Source organism: Nyctereutes procyonoides, unplaced genomic scaffold, assembly GCF_905146905.1.
Source record: "Nyctereutes procyonoides isolate TBG_1078 unplaced genomic scaffold, NYPRO_anot_genome, whole genome shotgun sequence".
In the NCBI taxonomy this organism is placed as follows: domain Eukaryota; kingdom Metazoa; phylum Chordata; class Mammalia; order Carnivora; family Canidae; genus Nyctereutes; species Nyctereutes procyonoides.
In genome coordinates this window covers 11,063,603-11,080,262 of record NW_026575032.1, presented here as the reverse complement: position 1 = coordinate 11,080,262, position 16,660 = coordinate 11,063,603, and the positions used below count along the sequence as shown (strand labels likewise).

The following is a 16,660-nucleotide window of genomic DNA, read 5'->3' as shown; positions in this document are numbered from 1 at the left end:
CATATAGATCTATCTGCCACAAATATCATTGTACGGTGAGTTCAGATCAACTACTAGCGATGCGCGCCACTTTGTCTTTTATATGAAAACCAAGCCCATATTCCAGCAAAGATAGGAAAAGCTTAAAAAGAAAATACATAAGACCTTCATTTAAAAAATATATAGCCATGTATCTAATCTCTTAACCACTAATAACCTAGTTAAATAGGGATACAATTTCAAAATAATTTAAATAAGACCTTAGATAATTAAACCATGAAAATAAGTGGGAAATCTTCTGGATTGGTAAATAAAATACTTATAACACAATTTATACAAGTTTATTTTCAAGAAAGACACACACAATACACATGATTTAAAAACTATGTGTAAAATCATGGCTGTTTATTTAAGATTCTTAATGTTCTGATTTCCCCTAACATAATTCAGTTGCTTCTATGTCAAAACAAACAGCAGATTAAAAACAGGAATTGCAGGCTCAGAGAGGGGTTGGAAGAGAAAATAACAGAATGCCCAGTTATATTTGAATTTCAAAAAAATAATGAAATACTCATTGGTGTACATATGACCCATGCAGTCTTTAGGTGTCATGTCTTTTATTTGCTAAACCTGGCAACCCCATCCCAAGACATCTGCTTCATGGCACAGCAGATGACACTAGTTACCAGTGAGGCAAATATTACAGTGTTTTCTAGAAAAATGTTGCATTATATTTTCTAATTATCTTAGATAATTAGAAACACTAGAATAATGTTATATATAACATTAGAATTCATATAATTTTATATGTATTTCCATCTAAAATGATTTAAAATTAAGACATCAAAATTTCTTAAAATTTAAATTAAGATTTAAAGTTCAAAGGAAGAAAGTAAAAATATATATATATAAAATTCAAAAGACAAAGAAATGACATTCAGTTATCTACAATACAAATTCATATTTAATGAATTTAATGTCATACATGAATGCAAGGTTGTCATTTGAATTATTTCTTTGTGTCGTGATTAAATTTTAACCTTGATTTTGAATGAAATCTTTGTTTTTGTGAGATAGATATAGCATATTAGATAAAATGTTCTTTCTTCTTTTGCATAATAAATATAATTTTAAATCATTTATTCTAAAATCTAAAACGCATGTATACCTTTTAATTTTAGTTATCTCCAGAAACTCATTAAACCTCCCTCTAGCTCTTGCAATCTAACCTATCACCAGATAATTAAAGCTTTGAAAACTGATAGGCGGGGCCCCTGGTGGGTCAGTCTGTTAAACATCTGCCTTTGGCTCAGGTCAGGATCTCAACCTACCCTTGGGCTCCTTGCTCAACAAAGAGCCTGCTTCTCCATCTCCCTCTGCTCCTTGCCTCCCCGCCCCCCACTTATGCTCTCAATCTCTCTCTCTCTCTCTCAAATGAATAAATAAAATCTTTAAAAACTGATAGGAAGTGAACCAAACTCACCTTTAAAAAAATAGCAAAAATGCTAAATTGTGGAAATAAGATGATACCATGCTTGTTAAAAATTAATTATGTACAAGGTAAATGACAAGATTTGGGTCCTTAAACAGTTATATTACATCTCATGACTTTACACTTTGTGCTCAAACAGCGTTCCTCTTAATTATGGTAAATACCCACATAATAAATAAAATAAAAGTCATGTTATATGCTTACTATTTGTGAAAAATATCCCAAAAATCTAGGAAAAAGTTCAAATTTTAGACAATCTTTGCTGGTGCCAGTTATAGATCCTATTTAAATAATATCAACAATATGTGTTTATATGTAAGATATCTATATCATTTTTAAAACATGACAAATGTACAAACCTACCCGCGTATTTAATAAAGTTCTCATACAAAATGTCAAAATTGTGTCTTATTCCAAAAGAAGTATTTGAGCTATTCAGTTGCCACAAGGTCACAGAAAAATAATTGTCTAAGAAAATAATCTGAAAATAACTTATGCAATAATGATGATAAGTAAAAATACCAAACATGTAACAATTGTTACACTGAAAGCACCAAACCTTAAAGGAAAGTCAGATAAATTGCCTGTAGCCATAGTTTATCTTGTACTATCAATAATCTCCTGTCCCTGCCTATAATCATGTATAACAATGGATCTCCATTTATGCTCATGTTTAACTACCTCATATTTAGTTAATTTTTTACATATATTGTAAATTTATGTAATTCCAACAGACCATTGGAAAAAATATACTAGTGAAATCAGCAGTTGGTGTTAGTGAAACATGAGGCTCAAGGAGTTGGTTTTTTTTTTTAAAGATTTATGTACTTATTTGAGAGAGCATGCACACATGCACACACACTTGCGAGTGGGGGAAGGGCAGAGAGAAGGCGAGGAGGAGAATTTCAAGCACACTTCCCAAGCACGCTCTCCATCCCAGGACCCTGAGATCATGACTTGAGCCAAAATCAAGAGTTGGATGCCAGCCAGGCACTTTGAGGCTTAAGGAGGTTTTAAAGAAAAAGTGATTGATCAGAAAAAAAGATTAAAAGGACAAATAGAGTTAAGAACAGAATAAAAAGTACATGGAAATTTCGGAATTTTGCAAGACGATGATTAGGAGTGAAAATGATGAGGTTTGGGGGTTTTTGATTATTTGCTTTGGCATTAAGAGATTATTATAATTATATTGATTTTGTAAGTTGGGAGGATACCTATCTAGATAACTAAAGAGAAAAAAAAATTGCTTTCTTAGCTTTAGGATGTTCCACTTGTTGATTCATTGATGTAGTCTATAAGTACTTACGGGTGTTTACTTTGCTCCAAACAAAATGTTGGGACTTGAGACTAAAATGAATACACATGGATTCTGCTCTTAAAAGATTTAACAGTCCAATGGTTGAGGCAATTTTTTTTACAAGGTATTTTAAAAACAGCAATCCTGTATAAAAATCTAGAAGTTAACAAGAAGAATGTATATCTGTCTTTGTCTGGAAAGGCTCCTTATTCCAGGAAAAATTAGTTGAATGTTGATTAATGATAAGAGATGGCCAACCTCATGTGTTGGGCTGTGGTTTTGTATATGAGAGAGCATTCCAGAGGGAAAATAGAATGTGTCAAAGCACAAGGACCTGGGGAAAATGGTGTATGGAGAAGCTGACAATCATTGAATGACATGAAGCAAAAACTGTAGGCAGGGTTTCAACGTAAAACCAAAACAAAAAAAACCTTTTAAAGTTAGTGAACATCATTGTGGTCACAACAGAGAGCTTCTTAAAATTTTAGAGTAGACTACTGAAGTCAAACGTCTATGAATATGAATTCATATGCCACTTGACAGTAGAAGCCCGTGGAAAACAGAGGAGTCTTCATTAATTTTGGTGAGCTGGGCAGAAAGGACTGGGTTTGGGGCATACAAAAGAAAGTGCACCTGTGTCTCTTCACAGAGCCCAGCAAAGCTACTAGGGTTTATCCTTCACATATCTGGAAATAGTTTGTATTCCATCACCCCAAATCTTCAAAATGTAACAAAATGTTTTGCAATCAAATGATTACCGGAGTGCTTTGGAGCTCATAACGCAATACTAAGGATAATTGTGAAAGAAAAAAATGGCAAAAGGAGCTGCTCAAAGAAATGATTCTGTCCCAAATCTCAAGCCTCAAGTACTATCAACAGCAAAAGCTAGGTACCTATAGAAAAGCATAGAAAAATTTTTCCCCACACATTTTAAAAAAGAAAAAATAAGGCAGATAATGATCATAGGCTAACATTAAATTTACTTTATAACTGTGAAACTGAATTTTTCTAAAATAAGATATAGCTTCTTGTTTATTCTTTCACAGAGAGACACAAGTAAATCTCATCCTGGGAACATCTGGTCGCCAATTCACAGAAATAGTGAAGACACAGGGACAATTTTAATTATGGCATTTAGAGCAACATTTTTTAAGTGATTAATGGTCACATGCATTTGATCAAATCTTTCCTATTGAAAAATAACTCCAGCCTACTTATATTTTCAGTTATCACCCTTCCTTATATCAACTTTTCACTTCCAAAAATCTTAATTTAATAACGTACACATTTTACAGTCTCACAATTCATTGTGAGACTGTAAAAAATTTCATACTTTCCATATATATTTTAGGTGTAGTATTTTATCTCTCTCCATCTTATTGAAATGTACTTTCAAGGGTATTACTAGTTGGTTATTAGTTTTCCTTTTAAAAATATATTGTATTTAAATTCAATTTGCCAACATGTAGTATGGTTATTAGTTTTCCAATCAAAATGTATTCCCTTCTGTGCGCCCTGGGGGCTCAGCTGGTTGAGCAACTGACACTTGTTTTTGGCTCAGGTCATGATTTCAGGGTGATGAGATCGGGCCCTGGTAGTCCCTCTCTCTCTGCTCCTCCAATCTGGCTCTCTCTCTCTCTCTCAAATAAATAAATAAAATCTTTAAAATGAATAAAGTCTTCCAGCACATGAACTTCAGTAGTAGTATAATGGGGGGGGGGGGGGAATCTTTTCCCAATCATTCAGTTTGAAGATTTCGGAACCATCCTGGATAACTACTTTATCTTTTATTGCTACATTTAGAATTCTAATACTTTCCTTTTTTTTTTTTAATTCTCTAATAGTAATCCCTTCATTCATTCTCCACAAGGCTCTTATTGCCACAAAGCCTGACAACTGCAATAACACTCTGTTGACAAAAAAACAAAACCAAAAACACAACCAACACAACATCTTTGCAGACTCCTCTCTGAATAGCATCCAGTTTTTTTTAAGTCTGGGATTCAAATAGTGAATGGGACACAAATAAACGCTTCCTCTAGAATCAGGTGGTCTCAAATAAAAGCTTAGCTCTCCCTCACTGGCCATCAGACCATTGACAAGTTACTGGACATCTCTCTCTCTCTCTCTCTTTTTATTTTATAATCTGTAAATGGGTCAAAATACTTATTTCCTTTGGTTATTGTAAGGCTTATATGGATTAATAACTGGACATCTCTCTTTTTTAAATTTTATAATCTGTAAATGGGTCAAAATACTTATTTCTTTTGGTTATTGTAAGGCTTATATGGATTAATATCTGAGAAACTCTTAGATTCCTCAGTACTAGGCTGATAATAAGCGCTTAACAATTGTTCGCTACCATTACTATTGGTTTTATTATTTAAAATGAATCTTAATCTATTCAAAACATAACTTTCAAACTTTAACTTCCACTATTCCCCTTAGATTTATGTTATAGATTCGATAACTTGGAGTATTCACTTCTTCCTATGTATCTCTCTCGTTTCACACTTTTGTTCATCTAATTCTATACTCCATGGAATGCCCTTTTCTGTATCAGTAAAAATCATTCAGATAGTTCTCCAATAAAGGACCTAAAGTACAGTTCTCTAAATCCTTCCTTGGTTACACTCTAAGAGATCTTTTCCAAACATAGCCAAAGGTATTTATATAAAAAAGAAAATATCTTGTTTATCTGTTAATGAGATGAGAAACTTAAAGTAGAACCATTGAAAAACAGTGCATTTTGAGAAGAGAGAAAATGCTTAATTGCAGTTGACACTGCAATTTCTTTCACAGAAATGTAAATGAAAAAACAGTTAAATCTGTTTTAAAATTTGATTTTTTTCCCTATAGTTGGGCAACAGTACTATTAAATGGAGGAAATTTCACCATTTTAAAGGAATGAGAAATGTTTGTTTTCATATTAGGCACATAAAAAGAAAAATATATAATGCTGAATTGTAATTGGGCACTAAAACTTAGTCATTAGGTTTGTTGTTATTCAGGCAAAATAGTGATAAACATGCAAAACCGACCTGGAAAGAAGGAGACAGAAAACACATGGAATCATAAAATCCTGAACAGTACACAATGGGCCCAACGAATAAACCAGACACAGAAAGTAAAGTTTGGGTAGTTTTTCAGGCATTTCTCAAATAAGCTTGTGACATCATTTGCTAGTTCTGCGTGACTTTTAAAGACAAAGTTACAAAAACAGAAATAAAGATGCTGACTGAAAGAATTAGGTTTATCAGACAGCGGGATCTTAGTGAAGAAAAAGAAGCAAGAAAACATTTGAGCTTCTGCAGGTTCAAATACTGATGGAGGCAGAGATATCTTTCATCTATCTTATAGAAAGATTCCATTTTCACATAGTAACAGATTGTTTTCACTCTGTGCGATGATCTTTGGGCATCTGGGTCTCCCACACAAGGGTAGCAGAACTCTTTGGAACTCACAGTGTCCTGTCTAAGGCCAGAGCCCACTCTATTGTGCTAGTACAATTGTCACAATGCAGATTATGTCAAATTAGATAAGAGCATCTATTTGTATCAGTTAACAATTTTTGGGGGACCTGAAGAAATATAAATTCTTTACTTTCAAATATATGCTGCTTCTTATACTAAAATAAGAATCTGTCATCTCAAATGTGTATTCTTTGTCGGATTATTTTTGCCATTTGTCATACCTAATCAAATATCTTTAGTCATTGTTAATGCACAAATAAAATAAGAAGAATGTGAAATTTAAAAAAAAATATGATTGTGCTTTGTGACTAACATCACCATAAAATGAATACAATCTAGTCTTTGCTGGGCATTATACCTTTGGTTCTGTTCAATCGGTTTCACTGGTTTCACAGATGAAGAAGAAAAATAGGGATACAGAACTTTTAAAACATATGTATTATGTGAAAGAATATATACTGCAGATGTAAAATAGTGATATATCGTGAAAAGAACATTTGGAGTCTGATTTTTCTCTGGGAGTAAAAGAAAGCATAATTAGTTCTATTTAAGCTAGAATTTTAATTTTCTCCATACTCAGGCTGATGTCATTGTTCCAATTTTAACTGAATATATGGTTGCCGTGAACACTTAATGAGTGCTTCCTTTGGGCCAGGAACTCAATGCTTTAGATATGTTAAATAATTTAATCTCTACAATGAGCTTTTGAGGATCTATGTCACAGATGAGGTAAATGAGTTACAGGAAGGTTAAAGAAATTACGGAGGTCACACAGCTAGGAACTGGCGGGATCAGTATTGGAACGCTGGCAGATTGGCCCTATAACCAGAGCTCTTAATTATACTACATCACATCTCTGATATGAGGACAGATATAAAGACCTACTCCTGTAATTATGTAGTAGGATGCAAGTCCAAAGGAAGTACACACATACCATAAGAACAAAATCAGAAAGTGATATTTGCCGAAATTAAAAATTCCAAGTTATCATAAAGTCAAAAATGGATAAAATCAGTGATGCTTAGGAAGATGTATCCCCAAAATAATAAGACTGGGGTATTTTTTGAGTATTTGCCAAGATCACAACCCAACTGGAAAGTAGGCTGTGCTTCATGTATATCTTTTTTTTTTTTTTTAAAGGTGTTTTTTTTTTTTTTAATTTATTTATGATAGTCACAGAGAGAGAGAGGGGGGGGGGCGGGCAGAGACACAGGCAGAGGGAGAAGCAGGCTCCATGCACCGGGAGCCTGATGTGGGATTCGATCCCGGGTCTCCAGGATCGCGCCCTGGGCCAAAGGCAGGCGCCAAACCGCTGTGCCACCCAGGGATCCCCAACTTCATGTATATCTTAAAGGAAGTTGAGAACTTTTTGCTAGTGTTATAATATGCCTGAGGTCGGTTTATTCATTTTTTTTTTTTTCAGAATTATCTCAAAAGGTGGCTGGTAGTTGGCATGGGGTATAGGGTGGAAGGATATAAATTATTAAAAATGCTTTTGCATATTTCTAGAAGGGTGCAGAGAGAGGCGACACTAAGATGATCTGATCCGAGTATGTTGATCCACACAGACGATACTGTATCCCTCGACTGAATGAGGATGCATGAGGCTATGTGTGATCACCAATAATGAACTTGATCTGATGCCCTTTACATTTGCAACCAAGGTTCTCAGTATTTCTGTTTTTCCCTTGGATATCTCTCAAGAGTATTTCAATTGATTCCATTATTACATTTGTATTTAAATTAAGGTATTGATCTTGTTTTCACATCTGTCTGTGATGACTTCAGGAGCCATAATCATTTTCCTATATAGTTGTCCTGCAGGACATTTATGCAATCTAGTTCTAAGGCAAACGAAACTGAAAATCACTGTGCCTGGAATATATAGTAGGTCCTCAACGATAAGTTTTCTTGAATATGGGTCACACTGTTTTTGTCAGTAGCTTGGGAAGACATGCCAAAAGCAGCTGGTTAAAAACTTTTCTTACAGCTTTAAACCACCATGGCACTACTTGAGGATACATAATAGTATTACAAGTAATAGGACCTCTTGACATCCCTCTGAAATTAGAATGTAACTGAGATATGAAAAACTTTGAAAGATTAATAAAGGGCATAGAGTTAAAATTAACCTCAGAGAAACATAACATGTCTTTTATAAACTACATTAAATGTTTTCATTTAAGGGGAAGATAACATTTCACCGTATTAGATATATTAGAACACCTTCTCTATAAGCTTCATGAAAACATAATTTCTATGAAGAATTCTTACAAAGCAAGCAATATAAGTTCTCAAGGATTATGTCCCTAGATCCCAGGCTCAATTGTAAATGCAAAAACTGAAAATTAAATTATTTAACATCAAGCATTTCCTAAAAATAATTCTAAGTAAGCCTGCATTAAAAAAATTACCTTTCTCAGTAATTTCAATGAGTCAATATTGTGTTCTTATAATTTGAAAAATAATTATCTTCACACCATTCTATATGTAATTAAAAAATATTGATTTCCTAAATCCTTCACTTAATTCAAGTTCAAAGGAGTTAGAATTCACTCCAGTCTATCAAAAAAGGTATTTCTACGTTGCTTAATACCAAACTCCTTTGCCACTATAAAATTAAGTATATTTATATAATCACAAAATATTCATGTATCTAAGTCAAAAATTATTTCATCACCCTTGCTTGATAAAAATAACTATCACCTTATAACATTGGCTGTGTATTTCTGAAATTGGTGTTTTTATTGTGTCTTATTTCATCTTTTCATGCCTATAAAATGTGCACTCGGTAATAGCTACTACTGTTATTAAATTTAGACTTAATGTTTAGCTAATACAATTTCCCATCTGATTATTTTTCTTTTCATCTTATTTTTCTTAAGTGTATAATTTATTCATGCTCCATGTTGCCAAGCTAAGGCTACATTTTAATTTACTCTCCAAAGTAACAAACCAAAATGTAATGATCATATACAGTGTGCTTGCTATACCTTCCAAAATAGTTAAGAAAGCACATAGTACTATTAAGTTTAAGAAATGGGCAGCCTGACCTTGAATCATTATTAATGGCTGTTTCCGTTTTTTACTTAATTGTGAGCCATTTCATGGTAGCTGACACCAAGGATTTTCCTTAAAATTCAGCAGAAGATAATATGATACCAAAAGTGGAAAATTCTTATTATAGAAGAAATAAGCCAGTTCAATAAGGATTAGTTATTTGATAGAGTAAGATACTTAAAATCTATTGTCCTCTCTCTCCCTTTTATAAATTATTATTATATATAATATGGAGCCTTACATTTTTATTTGTAATGATACAATATTTTATTTTTAATAGATAAAGAATATGTTATATATTGCACACGTACATATATATACATACATATATGTATATATATATATATAATATAACAGACATTTTATACTCCACTTTTGCCCTCTATACATGTCCCCAGATTTCCTTCTAAAATTATGATTTATTAATTTCTAGTCTTGGATATTTAATGGTCTGTTACAATTCAATGTGTGAGGGGAACAAAAAAGTCTTCATAAAACCAATTTTTGTCCTTTCAAAATCCCTAAGAAAATAAGAAGTCATCAACACAGAAACAGGAAGGGAAGGACATAGATCAAAACCTAGGCTTTATCAATTGTCTTCCCTTCATCCTCCGGTAAAACTGAGCCTTATCCCCTTCACTCCCTCCTCACCGGCCCCAGTGCTGGGAAATGGGTTCTGCAGGAAATACATCTCAGAGCTAGAAAGTGCCATTCCACCAAATCACAGTTGACATATGCTGTCTACCTTGGTAGTTTGTAAAGCTCTCTAGGTATAGTGTTTCCGTATCTCTCAGGAGCAAATACCAATGTCAGGGTCAGAATATTTCCCATAATGTGCAATTTACATCTCTCAGGATGCAATATAGCTCCATTTTCTCTTTTCTGCTCTCAAGAAAGACAGATTAACTGATCGCTATCTTATCTGTGTAGTATTTGTTTAAACACTTAACATTTGTTAAGTCACCTCTCCCCCTTTCTTCTCAATTCACAGTCCCTCAATCCTTTTAAACTCTCTTCAGATATGCCATTTTCTAAAATGTTAATCTCTTTATTTTAGTAAGTGTCCCTTTAGCATCATGAATGCCAATTTGCCACAATCCTCTAACCCAGACTCAAAGAAATGCGAAATACAGACATTTCAATTTTTCTTCTCTTTCATTATAATCTGGTATTCAAATGAACATATGAATATTTGCTTCTATAAAACACCACTAAATTAACAGATTATTTTCCATCAATAAGGAGGATATAAAGACAGGTACCAAGCATTTTCTGAATGACCAGACATGCTAAGAATTCCAAAAATAGTAAGAGAAATCATGTGCAAGGAGAACACATGCTAACTAACCTGTCTTTTTAGCTTACACATTGGTTTATTTTAGGCTCTGCTGATTGCTTACCCTGTATTATCAGAGAGAATAACTGGCTATTACACTTTAGGGAAACACACATATTATTCTATTTCATTTAATCAAATGATAGAAAATTAAAAACCCAGAAAAATCAATTTTTGGTTAGAGCCCAGGGCAGTGGCACCCCCTGAGGTGGTAGTAGCTGGAAGAGGACAAAATACAGGACTTTTTGAGGTACTAGTAATGTTTTGACTACTGAACACAATACCCAGTTAATGCTGTGGTCACAGATTACACAAGTGAGCTCATTTTGTGAAAACTTGGGTTATACATACATTTGTGATTTTGTTCTTTTCTACAAGTATTTTATACTTTTATAAAAAGTTTAAAAATAAAAATAGATTGCTATGTATGGAGCTTATTTTAATCATGAATCAAATTAGTGAAATGTAAATGGCATTAATATTTATGAGAAAATTATAAATAATAAATGTGCATGTAAATATTACTTAGGAGAAAGAATGGAAATTTGAACAATTACTAGACAATGATAGTAAGAACTTTTTAAAAAAGGAATACTCTTCTTGCAGTAGTGATAAAAATGGACTTTTATCTTTAATAAACATATGCTGAAATATTAATGGATTAAGCAGTAGGATCTCTGGATTTGCTTTAAAAATCTGAGTGAAAAGAAAATGTTTTAGCATTGGATGAAACAAATTTGGCCAAGAATCGATAATTGTTTAGGCTGGAGAACATGGAGAGTTTAGTACTATTCTTTCTATTTTTGTATATGCTTGAAATTAGCCATCATTTTTATGTCTAAAAGTATAATTTAGTAGAACTCTGTAGATTCTATGTAATATTGTTTTCTATTGCCATTGTTCTTATCAAAAAGACTGAGTTAACTCTAGAATCAGGACACATCTACCAAAAGATAACTAGATTTCATGATATCCAGTGTATTCATCTGATGAGTTTTTCTCTGGCAAATAAACCTTAAAGCCACACCATTAGTGACTAGCAAAGGTTTATTAACAGTGGGGAAGAAAAGCACAATAATTTCTTACTAATCTTACAGTTCAGCCTCCAGATTTTCTACACACTTTCTAAGAATAAAATGACAGCAACAGTTAAACTGTAACATTAACTTCATATCTATGGACCTATTCCTAAGGCTATTTTGCTTAAACCTACATGTGAAAAATTTTATCTTATATACACCATCAGGTGTGTACTATCAAGACAATTTATTATGTATAATTTATTATTGACTGTTGCTATGTTGACTCAGAACTTTCTACCATGTATTGCACTTTGAGACAAAACCGAATGATACATTTAGTGAGATCGCAAAGAACCCCTTCACCATGGCTATTTCTTTAACCAGGGTGATTCAAAATTTAACTCAAGAAATAGATATTTGATATTGATTTCATTTATGTATTTCTCCTGGGCTTGGGTCTTTTTTATTCCCTTTTTAGTACACTTCTTGAAAACTTTAACAAAAAATACTTTTTATGAATAATGCAGTCTTTAGCTTTCAGCTTAAATATAGATATTGGAATAAATATGAATCTTCAACTACTTGATGATAAACTAAGTCACTTTTCTAGTATGTGTAAAATATGCCATTAAATATCCAGCACAGGTAATATTGGAATCTAGGGTAGGATTCTGGCTAATAGCAACATGAAAAGAGGAAAAAAAATCCTATTTGTACAAACAGCAATAATAATATTTTCCTCATAATACAAACATCTATTTCCCCTACAGTGTAATGGTTAATTTTGCTGTAATACGCAATGGGAACTGGGCTTCAAAAAGTACAACTAGTACCTTAAAAGATAAACAGACCATAATCGATTATGTCACTTGTCTGTTTCTCAAAAAACACCATATTATTGTATTTAACAGCTTCTGATAATGAAGTAGCCATTAGTTAAATAATTATGCTCTGTTTCTCCTCTGATAATTGATAAATAAAATTAAAAATTAAATTCTTCTATATGGGATGCATATAGGCACAAATGTGTCCATACAACAGACTCATGAAATAGAACACAGAAGATATGTTTAAAATTACTTATTGAACTCAATGACTTAAAAGCTGTCATTGATATTTTTTTGTCATTTATAATTTAATTACTGTGTAGATTATGGAAATTTTGTTGAAATTAAGTTCACATATACTCTTTCAATCTTCACACTTAAAAGAAAGGTATCTCTAGGAGAAAGAATATGGTTACGTGCCTAGCTATAATGTTCAAACCTAATGTCATATGATGTATTGATGAAACAATCAGAAATAAAACCCTGATTTTTATCTGTGAAGTTTTCTAGCTTATAATTTCTCTTTATCTAGATCCTCTTGAACGTAATTACATTTAGGTTTAAATGTTTTCAAATCTTCTATACTGTCCCCACCTAAATTGATTAGATGATTAGAGGCCACTAATGCAGGATTTAGGGAGTCTTATTGGATCTTGATATAAAACTTCCAAGATTTTTATTATACTTTGGGAAACATTAAATAGACTCCCATTATGCTGAGTATAGTCCTGATTTGATAAAATGATTTAATCTTGAACAAGAACCTCACAGTCCAAAACAGTTTCCAAGCCATATTGTCCAAATGATGCTAATTCCTATTAAAAGGACTCAGAAGACACAGACTCACCCAAAAAAAGTCTGGCACATTGAGTATTGAATAATGTTTAATGATATTTATAAGCAATTGAATTTGTATATTCCAGACTTCTTTACAATATCTTTATATCTTAAAGCATTTAAATTTTGACCCACACATCTTCAGTATGATGAGGCAGGAAAAAATCCCAAGTAGATAATCCTTTTCATTGAATAATTCTATTTATATTTTAATTGATAATCTTCCTTTGTTAGGCTCACATGACGGACAAGGCTTATAAGGATTTACTTCCAATGTACAAAATAAGAAAGAGGATGGAAATGATCTGTAATATAAAATGAGGTATATAAATAATATTAATATGCTAAATGTTAGCTCAATAAAATGCAAAATATGCACAAAATAAACTGCTTTAAATAATAGATGGAGACCCACATACTAAGGAGTGTAAATAAAATACTGAATAAAGATATAAATTACTGTTACCAATTAAGTCTTCTCTCTATATCCTTAAGTATATTTTTATTTAACTACATATCTGTCAGTTTGAAAATATAATTAATAACATGCAAATAAGTAATTCCTACATGAGAATTATGTAAGAAAACTAAGTGACTAAACTGATGAAAATTTATATCTATTGGCTTTACAAAGAAGTGAAAGATGAGGCCTAATCTATGAAACCTGCTAATAAATAAAATATGTCAAGGAAAGATTATCTCAAAGATCTGGTAAGAAAGGGGAGTATTTAAAATTCTCAGAAAGTCAACAAGTATGAAACAAATTTAACACCTTTTTAGAATATAATAGAAGTTCTTAGAATGAATCAAGAGGAGTTTTAAGTCCCCAGGTATTGAAAAACTCCATCATATTTTACAAAGCACTTTGATTAGGTGCATTTCAATATTTTGAATGCATTCACAATCTACTTCCCCTTGTAAAAACTTGTGGGTAATAGCATGAGAGAAATATAACTAATTTAAAACATATTTTAAAAATTGGAAAAGAAAAGTTTGCCTAGAGATTAAAAAAATAAAACCTATGGGCAGACATGTGTGTAAATGAAAGTATAATGACAGCATTAAAGATTATTTGGGTACTTTAAAAACACTCATTTAGCTATTCATTCATTTTTTAATCACATAATTATTTAGCATTTATAGTATGTACAGCTGGGTAATGAGTCTAAATAGGCCAAGAGAGTATTGGATACTAACCAGTTCCAATGCACCCAAAGACACAAATTTTGAATGATGTGATAAGTCACCGAGAAGCACTGATGTCTGAATAAGTGAAAAATAAGCTGCCTACAGAAATTGTCAGATGTATAGGTGTAAAATGAATGTTCACCTCAGAAGGATTTTTATAGATTTCACTTGAAGTCCTATTAATTGAGGTAGACCATTACTGAACAGCTATACAAGAAATCAGATGATGTGATAATATTTCATTTATCTGGAGTTAGAGGAAGGTTCCAGGGTGCTGCATAGCTAAGTGGAGTAATGATATAAACCGTGACTAGATTATCATTTTTTTAAAGTAAAATGTCATAAAATTCAGTAAACATTAAATCTAACAGTAGATATACAGAGAATATGAACTGGGTTTGGGTTTTTTTTTCTGGCCTGAGTTTTCATTTATTTTCTAATCACAGAGTTCAGGTGAGTAAACTATTTTGATTGAGTTCAATTCTTAATTACTAAACAAGGGAATTTGATGAAAAACAAATGTGATGGACTAGTGTGATTCAAAGACCAGAGATTTGTCATAAAGGGATAAACTAAAAAAGTGAAAAAGTTGGGTTCACAAATCTAGAGCTATCCTTAAAAGAGTGAGAGAAGCAAAAGTCTCGGAAATAGGGTATTATAAAAAATCAAAACAACTTAGATAAAAAGGGAACAGAAATTAACATATGTACTAGGAAAAAAAATCCTAAAAAAAGATGACCATTCATTTAGTGATGTATGGACCTATGAAACAGAAATGTTAAAAAGGCCATGGATAATAGTGTTATTTGTGGAGTTTAATGTTTCATAAAGTGATGCTGTTTATGACATTACAGGAATATAGAAATCTCAGAGAAAACATATATAGGGACTCGTAAATAGTGAGGGTAATGTGTACCAATAAGAAAAGTTGTTTTATTTTGAATCTTATGTATGCTCTTACCACACTATCGAGTTCAACAAATTATGAAAACTCACAGAAGGCAGATTGAGATAATGAAGGGATTGAAAGTGATGTGTCTAAACAAAACATACTCTACAATTTTAATCAGCTGAAAACTTGAAGTGCACCATAGAAATAACATAGATGCCCAAAAGAATTTTCTCAAAATGAGGTTTACTGAAAAAAAATTCTAGGTAAAGTGTCAGCAGTTTTTCAAGAGGAATATTTCAAAGTTCTGACATCTTTTCTTGTATTATGTTAAGATTGAATCGAATTGAAGTTTCAAAAGGACTCAAAAAGTAGGCAAAAATAAAATTAGGTCAGGAGATAAGTAGTAATTTTTTGGCATATTGGACTAGTCAAAATGTTGTGTAATGTGAACACAGGATGGACCATGACACTTCAACAGTCCCTTGAGTCTAGAAAATTTCATGGATTTAGAGTTTTAAAATTTTTTAGGTCAATGTATTTTTTCATTTCATTCAATGTAATTTATTATTGTACGACCCATGAAATGAAAGAAAGAATTTCATAAATAGTTTAGATGAAATTTCATTGGTTGTCTTTTGACTGTTGTCAATTCTTAGGCACTGATTATGTTTATTGACAAGAAATCAACAAGTTTCCAAATAATTAAGTCTTACACCTTAACTACTGTACTGTGTATGATTTGAGTGAAAAGATATGCTTATTTACTGACAAAAGTCATAAGCCATGATGTTTAAAATGTGAAGCCAAAATTATAAGCAAGGATGATTGCAAAAGTAATATTAAAGATACTGTTTTAACTATTGGGGTTTTCTAAAGTATCTTAATATTACAGCTTTTAACAATATATTCTTGAACTTCAATTGTTTTTAAGCTCCATATTGGCTGAGACTATCCAGGTTGCTTTCCATATAATATGTCATTTGAAAGACTGTTATTTTAAATAATGTCTATAGTACTAAAGGAATTCTTGAGTTCTCCACGATAAAATGTGGCATTATTTTTAAACTCCAGGTAATAATTTTTTCATGTTTCATTTTAATATGTATCAAAAACAGTAATTATTTTTTAATTAAAAGTTAAGGTGATACTTTAGTATTTTTTTATTTCTCTAAAAAAGGTAAAGCTAAGCTAAAATTCATTAGCATTTTAAGATAATCTAAACACAGTTTTGAATACAACAATATTCCACATGTTTAA

General features: G+C 32.0%; 1 protein-coding gene across 3 annotated transcripts in view; it reads right to left on the bottom strand.

Annotated features, from left to right (window-relative positions):
* Positions 1 to 16,660, bottom strand: part of PCDH10 (protocadherin 10) — a 61,083-nt gene that overhangs the window by 27,606 nt on the left and 16,817 nt on the right. Inside the window, exon 5 of one of the 3 annotated variants that reach the window (XM_055316937.1) lies at positions 13,413 to 13,628. The exons of the other annotated variants lie outside the window; for them this stretch is intronic. Within the exon in view, the coding sequence (XP_055172912.1) occupies positions 13,588 to 13,628 (41 nt within the window). The 3' untranslated portion in view covers positions 13,413 to 13,587. Of the gene's footprint in view, positions 1 to 13,412; positions 13,629 to 16,660 lie in introns of those variants that run through there. 3 annotated transcript variants of the gene reach the window in all.